This window comes from Carcharodon carcharias, chromosome 1 (genome assembly GCF_017639515.1).
Source record: "Carcharodon carcharias isolate sCarCar2 chromosome 1, sCarCar2.pri, whole genome shotgun sequence".
In the NCBI taxonomy this organism is placed as follows: Eukaryota; Metazoa; Chordata; class Chondrichthyes; order Lamniformes; family Lamnidae; genus Carcharodon; species Carcharodon carcharias.
The window spans coordinates 178,970,926-178,997,131 of NC_054467.1; the positions used below are offsets into that span (position 1 = coordinate 178,970,926).

At 43.6% G+C, this 26,206-nt stretch overlaps 1 protein-coding gene across 1 annotated transcript; it reads left to right on the forward strand.

Annotated features, from left to right (window-relative positions):
• Window positions 1-2,273: 2,273 nt before the first annotated feature.
• Window positions 2,274-6,122, forward strand: LOC121275680 (cyclin-O). The gene is made up of 3 exons (XM_041183221.1): window positions 2,274-2,699; window positions 3,233-3,418; window positions 5,613-6,122. Exons 1-3 carry the CDS (start codon window positions 2,274-2,276, stop codon window positions 6,087-6,089), a joined length of 1,089 nt encoding a protein of 362 aa, XP_041039155.1. The 3' UTR covers window positions 6,090-6,122.
• The last annotated feature ends 20,084 nt before the right edge of the window (window positions 6,123-26,206 follow it).

Here is a 26,206-nt window from a genome sequence, read left to right on the forward strand (position 1 = left end):
TCCATTTTTCTCTAATTTCTAATATTCTACAAAAGCCACTTTTATGGTTACACAATAACGAGCTCGAGGAAACGACACTTGAAGATTAACTATACCCGTTTATTTTTTTGCAGTTGACGTTTATTGGATGTAAAACGAGGATAATTAAAGGGCATTTAAGTAGAACAGGCCTAAACTTTCAATATTGTAACATCAAGATATAAACTGGTGCCATTTTATTTAAAACCAAACCAAAACAACAGTTAAAACGAATTATGTCAGCGCTCGAAGTAGCAAATTAGATCAATTACATGAAAGTAGGAATTGTAGTGAAAGGTGGAAAGACTTGATCGACCATTTCCGTTTCAGCGAGAGAACAGCTTGTGCTGGTTGCTTTTGCACTGACTGGCTGCTAATCCCATAAACTCGGTGAAGCGTTAATAGTGCAGTATGTAGTTAGCGCTTTGCTGCTGAGGTCCTGATATGTTTGCTTGGAATGTGTCTCGGCTCGGATTGCAGCCTGACTGTACAGAGAAACTGCGACTCTCAGTGCCTGGCGTCTGACATCACTCCCCAGGGGAGCCCTCCTTCGCCGAGCTCAGCGCGGCAACTCCCGCTCCTCTTTTTTTCCTGTATTCGAGTATGACATGGTGGAAACTGTCGGCACAACAGAACTCCAATTTCAATAGACTCGCGAAACGGACAATGCATACTTTAGAGGCGGTTGGAACCCCATTATGTTGTATTTATAAACGTGTAGAGTAGGCGTTTATCTCATTGTCTCTTTATTTCATTATCATACCTTCTAAATCACGAATTTCAGAACAAATACCAAATATCATGCAAAGCACAATCTTCAACATCTATTAACATTTTATTTAATGCAAATATCCTTGCATGAGCATCAGGTAATAAAACGACTTTACAGGAAGCAGGCCAGGTTGGTGGGAGCTTTGTTTTGGAAATGTATGTGAATTGTCCCTTCAGAGTTATTGAGATTAAATGTAAGGCGATATTTGAAAATCAGAAATAATCTGCATCTGCTATCTGGGCCTCGGCATTGAAAATATTGCTAGTTTTAACATGCTTTTTCTGGTTTATTTATTTATCCGATAATTTAAATAAATAATCTATCACACATTTATGTACCGGCATGTAACTGCGATTTCTTTATTAATTCTACTTAATTGTCCTTTAACAATCCTCGTTTTACATCCAATAAACGTCAACTGCAAAAAATAAACAGGTATATTTAATCTTCAAGTGTCGTTTCCTCGATATTTAAGACGTGATGTTAAAGTTAAAAAAAAACAAAAAAACTGCGGATGCTGGAAATCCAAAACAAAAACAGAATTACCTGGAAAAACTCAGCAGGTCTGGCAGCATCGGCGGAGAAGAAGAGTTGACGTTTCGAGTCCTCATGACCCTTCGACAGAAGGGTCATGAGGACTCGAAACGTCAACTCTTTTCTTCTCCGCCGATGCTGCCAGACCTGCTGAGTTTTTCCAGGTAATTCTGTTTATGTTAAAGTTAAAGTCGTGATACACTGAAGAAAATCTAGCCTCAAACTTTCACACACCTTTAAAGGCTCGTTCTTACTCAGATTTTCCCGACAATCCCTTCCACATATTGGACAGTGTAATTTTTTTTTAAAAACTCATGACATTTGCATGACAAGGAGCATTTGTTTAGAAGATTCAGTGCATTTCTGTCTCCGCGGTTTCCCTGGGTGAAGTTCAGTTGGTACTTGATCGCCGTTACAGTTGGCTTGTTCTTATCGCTCTCCCATGCTGACAGAGGCACCAATTTGATCATTGTTCACATCCTGATTACTTTGTCTGGTGTTGTCACCTCGCGATTATTTTGTCTGTATTTGTCTGTGAAACAACGTGCCGGTTGTTAAGTGTTTCTGGTGCTTCGATTACAGCAGAAACTGTCGGAATTCTTACAGGTCCAATCGGGGGCAGGCGGGAGCTTTGCTGCTGGGCAGATCAGCCCAGCTGAAATTGACAACTCAGCCCGTTGCTATGCGACAGGTGGGCGCGTGCCGCGGATATTGCAACCCAGCCAAGGCGAGGGGGGGTGGGGGTGGAGAGATGGGTGGGGAATGAACGATGAGCGGTCATTTGACCGGGAAAACTGCCACCCTGCAGCGCCAGGGTGACGTGAAATTAAAAAAAGCGTGGCAACTTTCCAGGCGGACGGGCCAATAACGCGCGAGGCTGCAGCTACCGAGAGCCAGATGTAGGATTCAGAATGAAAGCTGAGCCTTTCAGATCCCCGCCACTGCAACCATGGTCGCCAGCGCTATGGGCGAAGAGCCTTCACGGCAACCGCTGCTTAGCCAGTACAGCCCCGCCAAAAGGAAGCGACGGGACGCGGTGAATGAGGATGTTACTCCCGAAGACAGGGCTGAAACCATCCCTGGCTGCGCCAGTGTCAGAGCGCCGGTTAAAAGACCCAAGAGCCCAAGATACAGAAAACAGAGCCCAGCATCCAGCCGATGTGACAGCGGAATTTGTGTTGACCTGTCACCTTCTTCGAGCCTCTCAGATGCAGACTGTGCCAGTCCCGCTCTTAGAAACAGCTGGTCCTCCCGCGGGCTGACTACTCAGCTTGATTTACACATTTTTAGAGAATACGGGGAGAAATGTTACGATCTTAATCGAGAATCTGAGAAGAAATTTCACCCCCGGAATTGCTTGGCAGGTCAGCTGCAGGTAAGAAATAACATCAAATCGATGGAAGTATTTCGACAGCCCTTAAAACCAACCGCTTAGCGCAGAATTTCTTATGGCCCAATATAATTGCTGCAAATACTGTTTATATCAGAAGTGTTGTAAGCTTCTTTTACAATTGGCCTGCTTACGTTATTTTGAATGGAATAGCTGACCACGCTGTTTACACAGGCGGACACGAGTGCAGCTACCATCGCTGGCACTAACATCCAGTCACTTGTATTTCAAACATTTCCACACTGCCCCAGTACATCCGTCATATGAAATTCCTGATTCATTGGCACAGTTTGCTCCCATCATTAGCAGTGTAGCCACAAATACACTCACCTTAAGTGTTTTATCCCCACAGCCAAAGTTTGGAAGGACGGAATCTGTACTCGGAGGACTGAGAGGTTTCCGCAGTTTAAGGGGACAGGGTGCAACAGACGAAAGAGGCACCATTATACTAGAGTGAATATCTAATGACAAACCTGTCGCTCGGATGTATATTTCTGTATGCTATTGTCTCCTCACAGGTAACTGCAGAAGACCGATGTAAACTGGTGAGCTGGCTGATCCCGGTTCACAGGTACTTTAACTTCTCCTTTGAATCTATGTGCCTCACTGTGAACATCATGGACCGTTTCCTTCAAACGACCCCCGTGGCTTCGGATTGTTTCCAACTTGTTGGGGTAACTTCGCTTCTCCTTGCATGCAAACAAGTGAGTGGTTGGGCTTATTCCAGCGCCCGCTCCTGAAACCCTCTTTAAAACGGCAAGTCAAATTAATCAGAATAAAAGATGCACGTCATTTATTTCACGGAGCTTAAAATCGACTGAATATTGGTCACAGGCGATATTAAAGTGTCAATTCTGATTTGGCTATGGGAGTACCTGCTTCTTCCATTTACAGATCTGAGCCTAACGTGGTGCTTTAGGCTTCCCACAAATAACTGGCATATTTCCGCCAGCTTTCTCCCCTGAACATACTCATAGTGGGGAACATTTCAATGGGCAGAGCAGTACTTCACCCAGAGGGCAAGTCTTCATGTGCCAGGCTAGACACAGAGCACAGACATTGGTGGCTAAGGCGAGGATGGGAGGAAGTTCGCAATGAGCTGAGTGTTGTGGTGACTTGACATCCATGGATACCTTGCGGATAAGGCCATTAGATTAGAATACGGAATGGGAATTTATACTGTGACCTCCTCTCTAACATAAGATAAAATGCCCCCACAGCACCATCCCAGCTAAGATCAGCTAACTCGCCAACAAAGACATCAAACCAGGGCCTTCCTGATTGGTGTGCGGCAGCATTACCCACCGAGCCATGCATTATGGGGGGGTGGGGAGGGGGAGCGTGAAGCAAAATACTGCAGTTTTTCCAGCATTTACTGTTTTTATTTCAGATACACTGTGGGAAGCCTGGAACTTTTTTTGTCGACAGCTTAGCACTAGGCAACAACATGAAAGGCAATAGAATACCTCATTAAACATCACTGAATCATAACTGAACAGTGATGACATGAAGTGTCACCTGATCACGCCTTAAGTGAAAACTAACAATGCATGAAATAACTTTCATATCTGTATAAGGGTGATTCACCTTATAAAGGTGATTCCATAATCCCGTGTTCTCGGCAGGAAGCTGCATTTGTAATGAGTGTAGAGACTACAACGTTTTAATAGTCTGCTATATCCAGCCACATGTCCAACTTGTGTTCATTACCAAACTAGTTTCCTCGCCAATTTTCTATTTCTGAAATGTAATCATAAGACCATAAGACATAGAAGCAGAAATTAGGCCATTCGGCCCATCGGGTCTGCTCCGCCGTTCAATCATGGCTGATAAGTTTCTCAACCCCATTCTCCCGCCTTCTCCCCGTAACCTTTGATCCCCTTACCAATCAAGAACCTATCTATTTCGGACTTAAATACACTCAATGACCTGGCCTCCACAGCATTCTGTGGCAATGAATTCCACAGATTCACCACTTTCTGGTTAAAGAAGTTTCTCCTCATCTCTGTTTTAAAAGGTCTTCCCTTTACTCTGAGGCTGTGCCCTTGGGTCATAGTCTCTCCTACTAATGGAAACATCTTCCCCACATCCACTCTATCCAGGCCTTTCAGTATTCTCCAGGGCCAGCACATCCTTCCTGAGATACGGGGCCCAAAATTGCTCACAATATTCTAAATGTGGTCTGACCAGAGCCTTATAAAGCCTCAGCAACACATCGATAAAAACAAAAAAACTGCGGATGCTGGAAATCCAAAACAAAAACAGAATTACCTAGAAAAACTCAGCAGGTCTGGCAGCATCGGTGAAGAAAAGAGTTGGCATTTCCAGTCCTCATGACTCTTCAACAGAACTAGGACTTAAGAGAATCCTGGACTCCATATTTCTGAATTCTCTCCCCATTTAGAAAATAGTCTATGCCTCTATTCTTCCAACCAAAGTGCATGACCTCACACTTCCCCACGTTGTATTCCATCTGCCACTTCTTTGCCCATTCTCCTAACCTGTCCAAATCCTTCTGCAGCCTCCCAGCCTCCTCAATACCACCTGTCCCTCCACCTATCTTTATATCATCTGCAATAATAATCATTGATTATTTGTTCGAACATAGAACATACACATAAACAGTCAATGAGATGGATGACTAGTTAGTCTGATTTCTGTAATATTGATTGAGGAAAGAATATTGAGCAGACGGCCAGGGGAACCGCCCCTGTTCTGCTTCAGAGAGGGCCAAGGGATCTTTTGCATCCATCCGGCTGGCAAACAGGGCATGGGTTTAAGGCACTCCCTCAGAAAATCGCTGAAGCGTGCGTTCAAATCCTGAAGTAAGACTAAATAACGGCGGAAGCTCAACATGTTGCTTTTTTTTGTTTGATTCTATTTATTCCATCTCCCCAGGTTGAAGTTCACCCTCCCAAAATTAAACAGCTGCTTTCCCTCTGCTGTGATGCTTTTACTGGTGATCAGCTCCGGAACCTGGAGTGCATCATCCTAATCAAACTCGACTTCGAGCTGGCTGCACCGAGTGTGGATTTTTTCTTGGACTATTTCACCAACACGAGGGTGGAGCATCAGCAGCCACGCAGCCGGGCCGTCAGCGCTGAACGCCTAGCCAGGCGCCTTGCTGAGCTCAGCTTCGCCGATTACTCCTTCAATAGCTACCCGCCTTCCTTGCTGGCCATCTCTGCCCTGAGCTTGGCCGATCGTATGTTATATCCCAAGGAAGGTATCCAGCTAGAGTTCAGCGATTACTCGCCCTGCGTGTTGGAGAACTGTATAGCGAGACTGAAGTTGCTGGCGGCTTTGAACGAAGAGTCACTGGCCCTCTTCCAGCTCTTTGGGCCGACAGATAATGAGCTCAGCGCTGAGTTATGAGATGTTTCGCAGTTACACCGCGGTCACGTTTGTTCCCACAGAGCATTATATCAATGTTAGCCGAATAAAATTGCATCCGATTCGAATAAATTGTTAAATGCAGGTATAGAAAATACATAGAAATTGATGTGGCGGTTAGTTTATATTTATGGAATATAGCTTTAGTTTAGGTGAGAACCTGTGGTTAGGTCAGATTGTTTACTGCATGTAGATAGGAATGATAAATATGCCATTAAAATGCAGGGGTGGTGGAGGAAATAACCGAAACTTGATGACAACAATTTAGAAGTTGACCCACTTAATTTAGAACAAATGAAACCACATCCAACCTAAATGCACTGATATTTACTATGGCAAAAAAAGTACTGTAACCTGTAAAATAATGTACATGGCGACTGTATGTATTTTATATTTTATTTTAAGATGTTGAATTCACGAGGCACTATGGATTTATTTCACTAAGCATTTAATTATTTATTTAGTTTGTAGCCCAGTTTCCTTCTCATGACTAATAAATGCTGCTTGCTTACAAATCCCTCCAGTTCTCATCTGTGTTCATTACTAAATCTGTGTCAATAAATGAATCGGTCCATTTATCCAATCCTTTAATTGATTGCCTGCTTAACGCTGCATAAACGTGATTGCGTCGAGTATTCATTCCCTGCCGACTTTCTCCTCTCTGAAGACATTGGTTCATTGAAGAGCCCTCTAACACCTCACCTTTGTGGTCATCTTTCACGTGTGAACCATGTCAGTGGGAAGGCTGTGAGCGTTCACTGTACAGACCAAAGTTGCCATTTTCTAGATAGCAATCACGAATGGAAAAACTGTCTTGTGTTTCCTTCATGTTACACTCAATTCTATATAAGTAATGCCTTGCCTTTATAAAACAGCCTTCACAACGTCCCAATGCCCTGTGCGGCCATTGTAAGTGTAGTCACTGCTGTCGGAAACACGCAGTCAACCTGTACACATGTTCTCACAAAGAGCAAGTGATATTGGTTGTGGGATACGTAGTGGCCAGGACATAAGGGAGAACTCCCCTGCTGTTCAAAATTGTGCAACACATTGGTTTTAAAGTCTCATCAGAAAGACAACACCTCCAATAGTGCAGCTCTTTCCCAGAACTCGATTTTGTACTCAACTTGTTGGATTGGAACTTGAACCCAATCTATGACCTCTGGGTCAAAATGCTAATACTGAGCATTATAATGCACCTACTGCAGCCTAGTTGTGATCAGAAAACTCAGAAATTGAACCTTGGACATTCCTCACCTGTATAGCTCAGTCCCATACTGGGTTGCTTATTTCCTGCTGACGTATCAGGTAATTGGAATTTTGTAAAAGCCAAATACTGTGGATGCTGGAAATCTGAAATCAAAACAAATGCTGGAAAAACTCAACAGGCCTGGCAGCATCTGTGGAGAGTGAAACAAATTTACCATTTCGAGTCCACATGACTTCTTCAGAGCATTGAGCTTTTGTCCTTATTTTAAATTTCACCTTTCAGAAATAGAATTTAAACTGAGAAGAATCAAGCCAAGGAACAGCTTTTCAATGATAGATAAACAAATTGAAATCTGGACAAGATCTGCATTGACCATCCTATATGTATTCATATTTAAACCTTTCCATAATTGTCAACCATACTATTAGTAATACCACATCATTTATAATCATTGTACAGTATGGTTGTTTGATAAATCCAAACAGGTTTATTTTAGACTGGAGCACAAATAAATGGAAGTAATTAGTATAAACTATTGTAAAATATTTTTTAAAATAGCAATCAGACAGCAGGCATAAAGTAATCATGCATAGATGCAAAGAAATGAATTGTATTTATTCATCTCATCCATAGGATATCCTAAAGCTCTTCACCTCCCAATAATTAATTTCCCTCACTATGGATATGTAGTCAAACTGCTAAAATAGAACCTACTTCATTCTGGGAAATCTGGCAGTTCTCCCAGAGTTTCCTTGCTGCTGACAAACAAAATGAAAATCATTATCCCTGTATCCTTAAACAAAAAGTCAGTATTTGTTCCATTGACCATTCTTGAACTTTCCACAAGCCAGAGTCAGAACCAACCCTGAACTGAGAATTGGTTTAGTAGAATGATAGTGGGGTTTAGAGGGTTAAATTACCAGGACAGGTTGCATAAACTTGGTTTCTATTTATTTCTATTCAATCTCCCAGTTCTGGTGAAAGCTCAAGATCCGAAACGTTAACTGTGCTTCTCTCTCTCTCTCTCTCTCTCTGGAGATGCTGCCACAACGGTTGAGAATTTACAGCATTTCCTGTTTTTATGTTAAATTTCCAGCATCTTCAGAATTTTGCTATTGGTTTATATTCACTTGCATACAAGATCAAGGTGTAGTCTGATCGAAGTGTTTAAAATGTTAGAAAGGATTTGATAAAAGGATTTGAAAGGATTTTAAATCAATTCTTCCGGTGGGGAATCAAGAACTAATTTAAGCAAAATACTGCGGATGTTGGAAATCAGAAACAAAAATAAAAATAGCTAGAAAAACTCGGTAGGTCTGACAGCATCTGCGGAGAAGAATACAGTTAATGTTTCGAGTCCATATGACTTTTCATCAGAACATAGTATTTAAATTCAGGAGCAAAACAAGGAAGCACATTTTCACAAATAAAGATACTCTCTGCCCCCAAATTGTGTGGATGCTAGGACATTTGGAGCTTCCAAGGCTGAGCTAGATTTTTGTTCGGTGAGAATATCAGGGGATATGGAGTAAGGGTGTGTTAATGGAATGGAAGCACAAATCAACCATGAGCTAAGTGAATATTGGGGAAGGCTGGAGGGGCTGAATGGCCTACTCCTGTTCCTAAAGCTCTCCTGTTGTTCTTGTCATGTTGATACCTGGTCGCTGATTAAAGAAAGGCTTTATTGCAGCAGGCTGATTCAATCTCATTTACTTTCCATTTAAATACCAATGATCAATAATTTCCATATATAAAGGAAATAATAATAAAAAAGAGATTGCTTCCAAATTTTAATAATTACTATCCGTTCCAAAGGAAATAGAAACCCACAGAAATACAAGCTCTCTCTCACCTTTATCATTTACTATTAATAGACTTCATGTAAACACAACTTTACAAATAAAAGTTACCCCCGAGGTACATTACTAAGTTGTTATTGACATTCACTCAGTTCCTCATTTTGTACACGTGTTGGCTCAGACCGACCCCTGCACAGCAAAACATTAAATCAGCATCTTAAATCATCCGAAGTGTTTTTGTGTTTATTTACATACATTACAGCCAGTACTTTACTTTAAAAGAACTCTTTTACCATCTCACATCCACCTCTCCTTAAAAGGACACACCGTAAACATAATCGTATTATAATAAGAAAAAATATCATTTTCCCAAATAATAATGCAGTCTAATAGCAATAATTAATAACTTCTCGATAATACGCATTTATACTATTCACTGTCTTGAAAGCGTTAACATTGGGCTGTGTTAAATCAACATATATTAGGTTCCGTAGTACTTTCATGGCGGGATTGTTTAGTGACCACACTAATATCGCTCTGTCAGACTGACAAAGCTCGGTAATTGCCCTTTACGATGATCACCATGATCCGATCTCTCGGGGCTGAAAGTACAAACGCTTTTCGAGCTGTCATGTAACAAGGGACTTGGGTTTAACGTCGGACCTCGTTAAAGGCTACATTTCTGAACATTTGTCCAGTTGTGTAAAATTACAGTTGAGGTGGCGCCAATGGGCGAGAAAAGGGCGCAACGCGGAGTATTACAGCAGATTAAGGAAACGAATGGTCTCTGGAGGCTGTGGCAGTTTAAATGTAGCGCTCTGGCCGTGCACAGATTGACTTGTCTTTAAGGCGCCACCTCTGGCGCTTCCTCTGCCTGTTTGGAAAGGACATTAATTGCTCCTTTCTGCGACAATTAAGCATCTCCAGGGACGCTAATCCCGTAGAGACGGAATGGGAAGGGTTTGATTGGGTGAAGCAAATAACGGTGCATGTTCCTGCTATAAGACCAACATCGTTCCAACCGACAGTCATTTTATTCGTTAGCTTTAGGTCATTTAAAACATAAATGATCAACTTACCAAGCATAATTGATAAGCCTTCAGAGTATATACCACAGTAAAAAAAATCGTATTCATTGATGCTAAATAGAAGTGGAAATATATCTCTCAATATTGTTTTAACTGAAAAGCCAGTGGAAATGCAAAATGGAAGAAAAGTCTTTGGAGAAATTTACCCGAACAGGATGGTGGAGTTGCCGATCCGCACTTCTGGCAAAAAACAACCAAAAATTAACCAAAAGGTACACACCCCTACTTAGCGAATCTTTAAATCGTCCCTTAATGAAGAGTTTAGTCATCGGAGAGTCAAGAGCGATTTCTCTTTTCAAATTGGTTGTCAGTGTTGGGGTATTAGTTATACTTTATATTTCTGTATAAGTAAACTGCCCGATTAGCAATTAATTTACTGCATGGTGATAGGAATTGTTTTAGGAAAACTTGCCGTTTTAATATCATCTTAGGTTAGTTATAAACAGACAATTCTCCAGTCAGTACATTTCTTCTATTTAATGTAGAGTTGATATTTTAATTTCAATTCTCCGTCTTTGTACGCTTCTGGATGCTTATTATTGATGCATTTGAACAATATACATATTTTAATATTTAAATTATATTTATAAAAATACTGCTTTTTATTCTTTTTAAATTGCTTTTACCCTGCGATGTGCAGAAAGATCACCACAAGGTCCACGGGTCGACCTCGCAGGTGACCATTTATTCCGAAGCAACAGTGAATACACCAGACTCAGGTACAGGCAGCAGTTTTATTCGATCCTTTGGACACACATATGTACATCGTGTCATCTTTATTCAAAACTCAGACCGCTTTGTTTTTAGCATTCGTGACTATAGATGAAACGGTATGGCAAGATTTGGCTGATTGCACATCAGGTCTGCACCAGGAATCTTCAAATGAACCCGCTCCGCAGGTGTGTGTCGCGGCTGGATTATTCTCATTCGTCTTTATCGTGTGTGTGAGTGAGCGAGAGAATATGTTGCTGTCTGAGAGCGAATGAGTGTATGGGAATACTTGAGCTGGCGAATGCACCAGTAATTGTGTGTGTGAGAGATTCTGTGAATGAATGAGATAGTGAGAGTCTGAATAGCTAAAATGAGAACGAATGTGGAAGTCTGAATGAGTAGATGAATGATAATCAGAGAGTGCATTGTGAGTGTGTGTGTGCATAAGTGATTGAATAAAAATTGTATGTGTAAGGGAGTGCGCTAAATAGGTGAAGATGCATGGATGAGATTGTATATGAGTGTGTGGATGAGTCTGTGTGAGCCAGTTAGTGTATGTTTAAGCAGTGAGAATATATGAATAGGAGAATGTGTATGTATAATAATGTATGTGAATAAGTAGCAAACCTACTGAGTGTGTGAATGTATGAGTTGTTAATTCTTTTTGTGAGAGTAAGTAGCTTTACATAATCACAGAATTTTTACAGGGCAGAAGGAGGCCATTCGGCCCATCGTGTGTGCACTGGCTCTCCGAATGAGCAATTCACCTAGTGCCATTCTTCCACCTTCTCCCCATAACCCTGTATATACTTCCTTTTCAGATAACAGTCTAATTCACTTGATTGAACCAGTCTCCAGCACACTCTCAGGCACAGTATTCCAAACATTAACCACTCACTGCAAGCTTTTCCTCATGTTGCTTTTGCTATGTTTGCCAATTACATTAAATCTGTGCTCTCTGGTTCTCAATCCTTTCATGAGTGGGAACAGTTTCTCCCTATCTACTCTGTCCAGACCCCTCATGATTTTGAATACCTCTATCAAATCTCCTCTCAACCTTCTCTTCAAGGAAAACAGTCTGAACTTCTCCAATCTATCTTCATAACTGAAGTTACAAACTATTCTCATGAATCCTTTCTGCACTCTCTCCAATGCTTTCACATCTTTCCTAAAGTCCAGTGCCCAGAACTGGATGCAATACTTCAATTGAAACTGAACTAGTGACTTATACAAATTCCAACACAACCTTATTGCTCTTGCACTCTATGTCCCTATTAATGAAGTCTAGGATACTGTATACTTTATTAACCACTCTCTCAACCTGTCCTGTCATCTTCCATGATCTATGCACATATATATAGAGGTCCCTTTGCTTCTGTACCTTCTTTAGAGTTACAATATTTCATATTGTCTCTCTGTGCTCTTCTTACCAAAATGAATCACATCACATTTCTCCACATTGAACTTCACCTGCCACTTGTCCTCCCATTCCGCCAATTTTGGATTATCCTCCTCACAGTTCACAATGCTTCCAAGGGTTCATTTCATCTGCAAATTTTGAAATTGTGCTCTGTACACCAACGTGTAGGTCATTGATGTATATCAGGAAAAGCAAGGGTCTCAACACTGACCCCTGGGGAACTCCACTGCAGACCTTCCTCCAGCCTGAAAAAATCCATTAACACTACTCCCTGTTCCCTGTCACTCAGCCAATTTTGTATCCATGTTGCCACTGTCCCTTTTATTCTATCAGCTATAACTTTTCTCACAGGTCTGTTATGTGGCACTGTATCAAATGCCTTTTGGAAGTCCATGCACACCACATCAACAGCATTGCTCTCATCAACCCTCTCTGTTACCACTTCAAAAATCTCCAGCAACTTAGTTAAATATAATTTTTCCCTAACAAATCCATGCTGGCTTTCCTTAATTAACCTGAATTTGTCCATGTGGCTATTCATTTTGGCCCGAAATATTGTTTCTAGAAGTTTTCCCACTGTTGAAGTCAAACTGACTGACCTGTAATTGCTGAGCTTATTTTTACTCCCTTCTTTGAACAAGGGTGCAACATCTACAATTCTCAAGTCCTCCGGAACCAACCCTGAGTCTAAGGAAGACTTGGGCTGACAAGTGGCAAGTAACAGTTGCTCCACACAAGTGCCAGGTGATGACCATCTCCAACAAGACAGAATCCAACCATCACCCTTTGACATTCAATGGCATTACCATCACTGAATCCCCACTATCAACATCCTGGGGGTTACCATTGACCAGAAACTGAATTGGACTAGCCATATAAATACTGCAGCTACAAGAGCAGGTCAGCGGCTAGGAATCGTGTGACAAGTAACTCACCTCCTGACTGCCCAAAGCCTGTCCACCATCTACAATGCAATAATCAGGAGTGTGACAGAATACTCTCCATTTGCCTGGAAGAGTGCAGCTCCCACAACACTCAAGAAGCTTTACAGCATCCAGGACAAAGCAGCCTGCTTGTTTGGCATTACATCCACAAACATTCACTCCCTCCACCACCGACGCACAGTACAGCAGTGTGTACCATCTACAAGATGCACTACAAGAATTCCCCAAGGCTTCTTTGACAGCACCTTCCAAACCCACAACCACTACTATCTAGAAGGACAAGCAGACACATGGGAGCACCACCACCTGGAAATTCCTCTCCAAGTCACTCACTATCCTGACTTGGAAATATATCGCAAAATCCTGGAAATCCCTTTCTAACAGCACTGTGGGTGAACCTACACCATATGGACTGCAGTGGTTCAAGAAGGCAGCTCACCACCACCTTCTCAAGGGCAAGTAGCAATGGGCAATAAATGCTGGCCCAGCCAGCGAAGCCCACATCCCATGAATGAATAATAAACCAAAGTTATTCTTACCCTGGATTGTTCTTTGTCCTTTTCCATGGTCGCCTTAAACCTTATGATACAATGATCACTCTTCCCTACATATTCTCCTGCTGACACTTGATCCACTTGGCCCATCTCATTCCCAAGAACTAGGTGTAGTAGCGCTTCCTTTCTCATTGGACTGGAAACATACTGCTGTAGAAAAATCTCTTGTATATACTCTGGGAAATCTTGCTCCTCACTGTCTTTTACATTACACCTACCCCAGTCTATATTTGGATAATTAAAGTCCCCCATTATAACTATTTTATAATTCTTGCACCTCTCTGCAATTTCCTTGCAGAATTGTTCCTCTACATCCTTCCTACTGGCTGGTGGACTATAGGTTACACCAAACAAAACCAGTCCGGCCTGTACAGGTCTGATCTTCATCAGAGCTGGTCCCAATGTCCCAAAAATCTAAAGCCCTCGTTCTTGATCCATTTTTCTGGCCCCACCTTCATCTGCTTTATCCTCCTCTTTCTATACTCACTTGCTTATGGTACTGGGTTTAATTTGAAGATTACTACTTTTGAGGTCCTGCTTGAGAATTCCCTATGTAGCTCCCTAAATTCAGACTGCAGGGCCACATCCCTGTAACCTGTACCAATGTGGACCATGACTGTTGACCCTCCCCCTCAGGGTATTATGCAGCCATTCAGTACCATCCTTAAGCCTGGCACCAGGGAGGCAACCCTGGATTCACATCTTCAGCCGCAGAAATACCTATCAATTCCGCTAAATGTTGAATCACCCATCAGTAGGCTTATTCTGTGTAAGTGATTGATTTATCCTGTGTGGTGTTTGTGTATGTGTGAGAGTAAATGGTTTATTCTGTGTTTGTGAATGCTTTATTCTCTGTGCGTATGCACGTTCAAGTATGTGCACAGACCACTGGGTACTGCTTCCATCTTTTATTCCGTTGAATTATTCAGATCATGTTATTATTTAAATTTAGAAAAAAATTCTGTTCTACAGATTATACAGATGTTGTGAGAAATCACATTTCTAAATACGTTTTGATTACAATGTTCATTTTAGAAAGAATATTTAATTGCCTTTAATTATACATGTTCAAATTATGGAATTCATGACAAAAAAAAAACAAAATCAAGTGCTTTGGACCCTCCTGCATAAGTGCCTTTATTCTAGTTCATGGAAATTATTGTTTTCGTCAGTTAGAAATTTTTGGCTTTGAGGATCACCATCTAGAAAAGTTGTTAAGTGATGAAGGAGGTTAATAAACTTAACCAAATGAAATTGAGTTTTGAGAACTTTAGCCTAATTCCTTTCTATTGCAGGCTGTTTTTTACATTGTATCTAATGTTGATGTTACACTCAGCTTGAAAATAACATCTAAACTTAAATTGTCATAAGATAGTTGAGCAGACAAGTCATAGGTCCTTCATTCCAATCCACATACAATAGTTAGGGCTCAAATATTTTGAAGATTATAATTTGAACACTCATCAGTGTTCAAAAGACTTATCATTCATCTTCTAGTTTTGTCTATATGTCACAGGAGAATTATCAGTCTATAGTGCATAACACACAAGGCACATGGGATAGTAAAACTGAAAAATTCAAATTCTTAAACATTATGAGGTGAATTTCCTTTGGATCACTCATCCTCCAGAAACAATGAAAATGAGAAGGGATAGGGAATCATTTATGCCAGGTCTTTATCTCCACCATCCAGTCCAGTACTGGGATTTCCAGTATTACCTTGAGGAGCAGTGGATAAGTGTGTGCTTGAATTAGGTGTAAACATTATTAATGAAATAAGGTGGCAGGTGGAGTTCATAGCTGGTATACCTCGCCTTCTGCTGCGACTATCTCTGGGGTGCTCACACAGTGCTGTTGAGGGTCTGGGGTGGATGGGGGCAGTGGCAACCTAAATATGGAAACTCATTGCTGACATCTTTTTCTACTGGTACTTTCCCCCACAGCATCAGTTTTGGATATAGAGCCCCTCTAGCTGTTGCTGTCCAGCAGCTGTGGAAAGGCTAGTGGCCAGGAATGCCACTACAGACTTATCATGCCTGCAGCTAAAATCTTGTTTCCTCCCACTTATTCCCAGTGTAAGATCCTGCCAAGGGAGGACCTGTGCCTATGGTAGAAAACATTGGGTTCTTTATGTCTCTCATAGGTGTAGTGTACTGCTGAGGCTCTGTTCTTCACTGTTGCCTAGTGGTGATGGGAGAGGAAAATTGGCCCTGTATGTTAAGTTTTATTATCACTGTATTCTAAGTGGACTGTTTAACAGCTTAATCCATGCAGTGATTCTGTAATTTGTTCAGCTAATGATAGTCATCAGGGAAATATCCATTCCGCGCACAGTGAACAGTATAAATAGGAACAAGGGTTCTGTCGAAGGGTCATGAGGACGCGAAACGTCAATTCTTTTCTTCTCCGCCGATGTTGCCAGACCTGCTGAGTTTTTCCAGGTAATTCTGTTTTTGTTTTAAATAGGAACAGTGCTTGCTAAAGGGCCATTACATTTAAATGTAACTTTGTGATTTTGAATTTTTGATTCCTGGAATCCAGTAATTACAAAAAGAAAAGGTTGATAGTAAAACCAGTTACGGTACAATGAATAGAAGTACAATTTTGTTATAAGATACAATAGAGACAGAATGATTATTCTCATATTTATGCCACATTTCACTGTGCATGTGCCAGTAAGTCATTTAGCAACTGTATGTGATTGAAATGCCCCATGATTACTGTATTACCCTTGCTACATGGACCCCTAATTTCCTGATTTATACCATGCCCTGCATTACCACTACCATTTGGTGGCCTATAAACAATTCCTACCAATGTTTTCTTCCCGTTGCTGTTTGTAGCCCCACCCAACTGCTTCTACATCTTGATCTTTTGATCTAAGATCCTCTCTCACTAATGTACTGATCTCATTCTTTATTAACAGCGTTACCCCATCTTTTTTCCTTTTTTGCCTATCCTTCCTAAATATCAAATGCCCTTGAACATTTAGTTCAGGTTCAAGGTTCTTGCAGCCTGTGTGGACAAAAGCAGGGACTGCAGGGTGAATGAATGAACTGACCAAGGCACCGTGGTGCAAAAAGCCAATCAAGTGGGGATGTATTAGTAAGAATGTAGTGTAGTAGGGGACAGTATAGTAAGGGAGATAGACATAGTGCCCTGCAGCCGAGAGCGAGACCAGGCTGCTGTCTTGCCTGCTTGGTGCCAGGGTTTGGGACATCTGATCAGGGCTGGAGAGGAATTTGCAGTGGGCGTGGAGGTGGGGTGGGGATCCAGTTGTTGTGGTCCACATAGGTACTAACAACGTAGGTAGGACGAGGAAAGAGGTTCTGCTTAGAGAGTATGAGCAGCTAGGGGTAAATGAAAAAGCAAAACCTCAAAGGTAATAATAATTACCTGAGCCACGAGCACGAGGGTAAATAAGATTAGAGAAATGAATGTGTGGCTCAAAGTTTGGTGTGAGAGAAATGGGTTTTGATTCATGGGACATTGATTCATGGGGATACTGGGAGCTGTACCATTGGGATGGTCTTCACCTGAACTCTGCTCAGAACAGCGTTCTAGTGAGTTGTGGTGGTATAGAGGCTTTAAATTAAATAGTGGGGGTGAGGGATCAAGTGTAAGAAGATGTGATAAATTAAAGAGAGAGGACAAGGCAAGAGAGCAAGGTAGGAATAAGAGATAATTTGAGTGTGGCAGGAAGGGCCAGAGCATAAAAAACATAAGAGTGCACCAACAGGTAAGGCTAAAGATTGCAAAATAATAAAAAGACAGAATTAAAGGCACTCTATCTGAATGTACACATCATTCGCAACAAGGTAGATGGATTAACAGGTCAAATGGAAGTAAACAATAATGATCTAATTGCCATTATGGAGACAAAAACAAAAACACTGCGGATGCTGGAAATCCAAAACAAAAACAGAATTACCTGGAAAAACTCAGCAGGTCTGGCAGCATCGGCGGGGAAGAAAAGAGTTGACGTTTCGAGTCCTCATAACCCTTCGACAGTTCTGTTCACACCTTAAACCAGCTTATATTTCAACTCTTTCTTGGACTCGAACTCAAGTTCTGTCGAAGGGTCATGAGGACTCGAAACGTCAACTCTTTACTTCTCCACCGATGCTGCCAGACCTGCTGAGTTTTTCCGGGTAATTCTGCCATTATGGAGATGTTGCTCTGGGATGACCAAGGCGGGGACTGAATATTCCAGGGTATTTGATATTTGGAAGGAAAGGCAAAAAGGAAAAAGAGGTGGGTAGCACTGTTAATAAAGGACAAAGTCAGTATATTAGTGAGAGGGGATCTTAGATCAGAAGCTCAAGATGTAGAATAATTTTGGCTGGGACTAAGAAACAGCAAGGGACAGCAAACATTGGTACAAGTTGTTTATAGGCCACCAAACAGTAGTGGTAATGTAAGGCATGGTGTAAAACAGGAAATTAGAAGCACATGTAACAAGGGTAATACAGTAATCATGGGGTCTTCAATCTACATATAGATTGGGTAAACAAAATAAGCATGAATATTGCGGAGGACAAATTCCTGGAATGCATTAGAGATGGTTTTTCTAGAACAGTATGTTGAGGAACCAACTAGAAAATGGGCTATTAGCGATCTAGTATTGTGCAAGGAGAAAGAGATAACTAATAATCTCATTGTAAAGGAACCTCTAGGTTCTAGGATAGAATTTTATATTAAGTTTGAAAATTATGTAGTTCAATCAAAGAGTAAGGTCTAAACAAAGGAAACTGAAGATACGAGGGGAAAATTGGCTGTGGAAGATCAGGAAACTACATTGAAAAGTATGATAGTAGACAGGTAATGGCTAGCATTTAAAGAATTAATGCATGGTTTACAGCAAATTTACATTCCTGTGGGACATAAAAAGCCAACAGGAAAAGTGATCCAACCATGGCTAACAAGAGAAGTTAAAGATTGTATTAGATCAAAGGAAGAGGCTTATAAAGTTGCCAAAAAAGTAGTAAGGCTGAGAATTGGTAGCATTTTAGAATTCAGCAGAGGACCAAGAAACTGATAAAGAAAGAGAAATTAGAATATGAAAGTAAACTAGTGAGAAACATAAAAACTGACTGTAAAAGTTTCTATAGGTCTGTAAAAAGGAAAGAAAAATGTGGGTCCACTATGGGCAGAGTCAGGAGAATTTATAATAGGGAATAAGGAAATGGCAGAGAAACTAAACAAATACTTTGGGCAGAATTTTCTGGATGACTTGCGGGTGGTGGGCCCTGCACGTCAGCACTTAAAATGGCGCATGCTGATGTCGGACGAATGTCCCTACGTCACCGTGCACCATCGCAAGATTTAGCTGGGTGGGTGCGTGATAAAGTGCGACACGCGCCTGCCATTAATTAAAGGGCTTTTTAAGGCCCTTAACTTGGCAATCAACACCGATTTTGAGGCGTTCGTGCAATCTGCAGCTCGGCGCATGGGCACAACGGGCTGGCGGGTAAGTGACTTTTTAACAAAACTCATCCACAAGCGGGATATGTGGGCTCAGTGGGGTTGTCAATGTTTTATGTGAAGTATTTATTACAGCAAGTATTTTAAACTTGCCTGTGTGATTGGTAGCAGTTCAGATCGATTTCCAGCAGCTTTCTCTGTACTTTGAACCTTCAGCTCAGCAGTCTGCAGTCAGGAATCTTTATCGGGCCTGCAGCTTTCCGGAGGCCTCCATTTAGCCAGAGAATGGGTTCTGACTTCTTGACTGGAGGCAGCTCCTCTGAGGAGGAAGGGAGGGCTAGAATAAGGAGGAGGCCAGGATTGGAAATCAGCCTGCAGGGGAGCCACATTTTGGAGGCCAGGCACAGGCACATGGGGCGTGGGGCCAAGAGGCTGCCCAAGGTGAAAGGGGCCGCAGAAGATGCCACTATCCTGCTGCCAGGGTATACAGGCGGCGAAGCAGCTACCTCAATATGACTGAGGTGCAGTGCTGAAGGAGGCTCCGACTCTCAAGGGAAACAGTCAACTATATCTGTCAGATGATTGGCCTTGAGATATCTCCTAACTCTGTGCGGCTCTGAAGTTCACAGTTGCCCTCCACTTCTATGCATCTGGCTCCTTCCAGGGCTTGGTGGGTGATCTTTGTGGTGTCTCCCAACAGCTGTCCACACTTGTGTCAAGCAGGTTACAGATGCTCTGTTCAGATGGGCATTGACCTTCATCCACTTCCACAGCGACCAGGCAAGTCAGATACAGTGAGCCAGAGGCTTTGCAGCCATTGCTGGCTTCCTCCGCATCCAGGGTGCAATAGACTGTACACATGTGGCCATCAAGGCACCAGCAGGTGAGCCCGGTGCCTTCGTAAACAGGAAGGGCTTCCACTCCATGAACGTGCAGATAGTGTGTGACCACAGGATGCAGATTCTACAAGCTTGTGCAAGGTACCCAGGCAGCTCCCACGACGCCTACATCCTCAGACACTTCCAGTTGCCAGGGCTCTTTAGTGCTCCAGCTCGGCTGGATGGTTGGTTGCTGGGTGACAAGGGCTATCCCTTGAGAAGATGGCTGATGAAGCCTCTCCGCCATCCAAGAACAGAAGCTGAGCAGCGCTACAATAGGAGCCATGGCACCACAAGGGCTGTGGTGGAGAGAGCCATCGGTCTTCTCAAGAAGCGCTTCCGACGCCTGGACTGCTCAGGGGGCGCACTCCAGTACCCCCAGGTCGCGTCTCTGTGATAGTGGTAGCATGCTGCACTCTGCAGAATATTGCACTGGAAAGGGGGGATGCAGTTGACGATGAAAACCTTGACACAGTGGATGAGGCTGCAAATGATGAATCCAGCAGTGGCTCAGAGGATGAGGAAGCACAGGGCGATGAAGAGGGGCAGCACACCGACCCGCTACTACACCAAGGAGGCAGGGACACCTGGGACAATTTAATCCAAAGAACCTTCAGCTAGCTCCACTCACATGGATCTGCAGGACCAGCATTGCCTGGCGCATCCATATGCAGCACATAAGTGCTAAACCTTCCACCTTATCAGCTGCAACTAAGGGCTTAGTACATAAACATTGATGTCCACTCAAACACTCATGAGATGTCTGTGAAACATACAAATGCAACACAAAGGAGACGCCCTCAGCCATGGTAACACATGTGGACTTTATTCCCATCCATCAGATGGTGCCACCAAAAACATGACAAAATGTTGCTCCGACGTTGACAAAAATAAATTCCTTAATCTAGGGAACAGAAAAGCACCAGTGACATACCTATTGAATACCTAACATGCCTTATGCTTACGTTTGCGGGTGCTACATCTTGGTGCCGTGCCATCGCTCGGAGTGGCTTGTGAGACAGCTTGCTGACTCTGCTGTCCTGTTGGCCTCGATGACCTTGGCGGCTGTCCTCTGGTCTGTGGAGCCTGTGTTGGCCCCGCCTGGAAGGGAGTGGCCAGTTCCAGAACTGGCACCTCCCCAGTTGCCTCAGCCTCAACAGATGCAACAGTCACTGGGAGAGGGGCGGAGGAGCTTCTGCCCTCACCTGGAGCTCACTGAGAGGAACTCGCAGCGCCGACAGGCAGCTGCTGCGCCAACGTGAGGTCACATTGGACGTCCCTGCTCACTGCAGATGGATGGGCACCGAGCAGCGACACTTGGTGCCCAGAACATCTTTCACATTGCCAAAGATCACCTGTGGCCATTAGTGCTGTGAGGGCTTGCCGGTCTGAGCGTAACCCAATCAGATGCTGATCAATCCGTTGGAAGCCCCTCTCCATGAGAGTCACCAATCTCTCAATGGAGGAAGCCTGAAGCTCTGTCCTGAGGATCACGCCATCACTGACACTCTGCCTGAATTCCTCCACCACAGAGACCAAGTTAGCACACCCTCATGCAACCCTGTCAGATGCTACCGCACACCCTGCCGCTTGTCCTGCAGCTTCTGCATAGCTGACATCTCCAGAGGCACATCATCACGGCCCGACTCAGCATGTGCCTGGCCCCCTGCAGTCCTCTGGCTGCTGGTGCCACTGGCACTCTCTGTCCGTGCCATGTCCTCCAGCGATTGCGAAGTGCCCTCTCCACTGTGCCACGGGACACTAGCCGATGTTATATTCCCCACAAATGTGGTAGTTGCTGCGCTTGTGCCTAGCTCGCTGAAAGGATGTGACGTTTGTGCCAATTGACGCCCCTCATGGGTGGAGGGGGGGGACTCTGGACGTGTTGGTGGCGGCCATGCGGTAGTGATGCTGAAATTAACAACAAGGACAGTGCATCAGTTAGTGTTCAGTCAGTAACACCTTTCATCCCTTTCCCCCCCAGGCTCATAATGCTCTCAAACTTCAAGAACCTAAGGAGACGAACATTGGCGGGGTGGTAAATAGTCAAGAGGAGGCCCAAACATTACACGTGCATACAGACAGGCTGGTCAGATGGCCTAAGGAATGCCACATGGAATGTTGTGTGGATAAATGTGAGGTTATGCATCTGGGCAAGACAAACATGGTATGCGAATACAGCAGAAATGGTAGGACCGTGGGAAGGAAGAACGATTACAGGGACCTTGCTGGGCAGACCGTTTAAGGTAGCAGAACAGGAATATAAGGCATTTAACAAGGTAAAAGCCAGGCTTGCCTTTATTAGTCGAGGAATAGAATGTAGGAAAAGGGAGGTCATGTTGCAAGTGCAGAAAACGCTGTCGAGGCCACAGCTACACTTCTGCGGTCAGTTATGACCTGTGCTTCATGGGAGGGATGGGATTGGAGTGGGGAGAGTGCAGAGGTTCCTGACCTGGATATACGCTGGCCTGGAGAGTTGGAGTGATGAGGAAACATTGCATACACTTATGACATTTGCTGTGGATCACAGGAGATTGACAGGTCACATTATTGACCTTCATACCGTTAAGAGGGGCATAGACCAGGTGGACAGAAGGCAACATTTCCCCTTGGCCAAGGGATGACTAACGTGATGGCATTTATTTAAGCTGAGTGCCTTGAGGTTAACAGGTGAGGGGCTGAGCCCATTTTGGACAGAGTAATGTGGGACGCACTGGCTGAAAGGATGGTGGAGGTACAAACTCTCCTAAGATGCAATAAGTCTTTGGATGTGCAGCAGCGATATCATGGCATGTTAGGCCATGGGGATAGTGGTCAGAAATGGGTTAAGGCGACTTTGGAAGGTGCTAGAGATGCGCATCCTCAAGGGGCCGAGGGACCTTCGTGTATGACCCACACGTCAGAGTGTCTCAGTCTGTGCATGAGCAGTGTTGCTGCATTAACGATTGCAGCAATTGGATGGTGGGGAGACACAGTGTATGGGACTGTGGGCCTCAAATACCTGGCCGCTGCACCCCAGCCTCACTGACACCTGCTGACCTGGCTGCTTGGCTCCTTTCTAGCTCCATGGCCTGTTCTTCGAAGTGGGTCAGTGTGTGCAGCATGGCCTGGCCACCACCAGTGCATAAACGTTTTTGTGTGTTGTATGCAATTTTCGCCTGCAGAACAGAGAAGAGGATTTATTGGGGCTGATCGCTCATGTACTCTGCATGCACACGCCGCACCCCAACCACAGTGGCCCATCTGAGGCCTCCAGCGGCTCCTGTCCACACTACTGGTGATCAGTCCCCAGAAGATAGTACGGCTGCTCCCAAACCCCTCCCCTAACGGCCACATTGGACACATTTGGCGTCCATTACTTTCAATAACACTCGGGTATTAGTGCCCATGGCAAGGAGGCGCAACTAGGTGTGGCACCAAGACCAGCAGATGGCACTTGGCCACGACACCTTGAGGCACCCCTTCATCATCTTATCACCATCAATAAGACGTGTGTTGGAGTTCTGAGTATGTGTCTAGCGGCCTCCCCTGCAGGTTGCCCCCAGACTACTCAAATGCGACAAACACCAACATATGCTGTGGGGAGAACCCATCTTCCCCTCAAACACTAAGGCTGATGTAAGCATGGTCACTATCTGTTTGCCCACCCAGTGTGCGTCAAATGCCCAGTGCAGTAACGACACTAAGATATGGGGGGGGGGGCCTCAAAGGCTAAGGCTACCTGCTGGGTAAAAAGGCCAAGGCCAACATGGTACTCACCCTACCAGAGTGCAACAAATCATTGAAGCGCTTGCGGCACTGGGTCCATGATCACCGGAGAGCATCCATGGAGCTGACCACACCCGCCACCTCCTGCCAGGCCCGATTCATGACGTGGGGGGCTCTCCTCCTGCAATCTTCGGGAAACAGGACCTCTTGTCGTGCTGCCACCTCCTTGAGAAGGGCAGAAAGACAGGCATCAGAGAAGCAAGGGGTACATTGGCCCCCTGCTGACCTATCCTGCAGCCTGCCCTCCTCCTCTGGCCTGCCCTCCTCCTCTGGCCTTCCCTCCACCGGAACCTGCTGTGCAGACCCCCTGGGCCATGGTGATCAGCCTACAGGAGGCTGCCTGGCCTTTAGTTATACAGTCTCCAGATTCCCCATTGGAAATGGCAGTCTGCAAAATTTTAAAAATCCCAATCTCCACGGGAGTGTGAAGTGCACTGGACAGGCCTTAATTGGCCTGCCTGCACAAAATGGCGGCACAGCCTGGATCGCCAGTGGCGATCGGCTCCGCACCCACCCGCGATTGTGTCAGCTCCGCCCGCCCGACGAATGGAAAATTCAGCTCTTTGTGTCTGCCTTCACAGGAGAAGATACAACAAACCTTCCAGAAATACTAGAGGACCAAGGGACTAGCAAGAATGAGGAACTGAAAGAAATTAGTATTAGTAAAAAAGTAGTACTGAAGAAATTAATGGGGCTGAAAGTTAATAAATCTTCTGGACCTGATGATCTATTTCGCAGAATGTTGAAAGAGGTGACTGTAGAGATCATGGATGCTTTGGTGGTCATCTTTCAAAATTCAATTTGTTCTGGAACAGTTTCTGCAGTTTGGAAGGTAGCAAATGTAACCTCACTACTTAAGAAAGGAGGGAGAGAGAAAACAGGGAACTATAAACTTGTTAAGCTGTTATCAGTAATGGGGAAAATGCTAGAATCTATTATAATGGATGTGATAATTGGACACTCAGAAAATAATGGAAGAATTGCACAGAATCAACATGGATTTATGAAAGGAAATGTTTGACAAACCTGTTAGAGTTTTTATTGACGACATAACCAGCAGAATGGAGATCCAGTGGATGTGGTGTATTTGGATTTTCAGAAGGCTTTTGATAAAGTTTCACACAAGAGGTCAGTAAACAATTTAGAGCATGTGGGATTGGGGGTAATATACTGGCAAGGATTTAGGAATGGCTAACAGACAGTAAACAGAGCGTAAGAATAAACAGGTTATTCTCAGGTTGACAGGCTGTGACTAGTAGGGTACCACAAGGACCAGTGCTTGGGCCCCTTCTATCCATAATCTATTATCAATGATTTGGATGTGAGGAACAAATATATGTTTCCAAGTTTGCTGATGACACAAAACTAAGTAGGAATGTGAGTTGTGATGAGGATGCGAAGAAGTTTCAAGGGATTTAGACAGACTAAGTAAGTGGAGAAAAACATGGCAGATGGAATATAATGTGGAAAAATGTAAAGTTTTCCACTTTGGTGGGAAAAACAGAAATGCAGATTATTTTTTAGATTGTGAGAGATTGGGACCTGTGTCCTTGTTCATGAGTCATTAAAAGCTAACATGCAGGTACAGCAAGCAATTAGGAAGGTAAATGGTATGGTGGCCTTTGCAAGACGACTTGAGTACAGGAGTAAAGCTGTCTTGCTGCAATTGTACAGAGCCTTGGTGAGACCTCACATGGAGCACTGAGTACAGTTTTAGTCTCCTTACCTGAGGAAGGATATACTTGCCATAGGAGTACAACAAAGATTCACCAGACTGTTGCCTGGGATGGCAGAATTATCCTATGAGCAGACTGGGCCTGTATTCTTTGGAATTTATAAGTAAGAGAGGTGATCTCATTGAATCATATAAAATTCTTATAGGGCTCAACAGGGTAGATACAGGAAGGATGTTTCCCCTGGCTGGAGGTGTCTAGAACCAGGGAGCACAGTCTCAGAGTTGGAGGTAGGCCATTTATTACTGAGATGAGGAGGAGTTTCTTCACTCAGGGAGTGTTGAATCTTTGGTATCCAAATTGCAGAGGGCTGTGGAGCCTCAGTCATTGAGTATATTCAAGACAGAAATTGATTTATTTCAAGATATTAAAGAAATCAAGGGATTTTGGGATAGTGCGGGAAAATAATGTTGAGGCATAAGATCAGCCATGATCTCACTGAATGGTGGATCAAGCTTGAGGGACTGAATGGCCTACTCCTGCTCCTATTTTCTATGTTCCTATGTAAATAAGAACAGTAAATGTTGAAATTATACAACAGGTTTTTCAGCATTTAAAGAGAAAATTAAT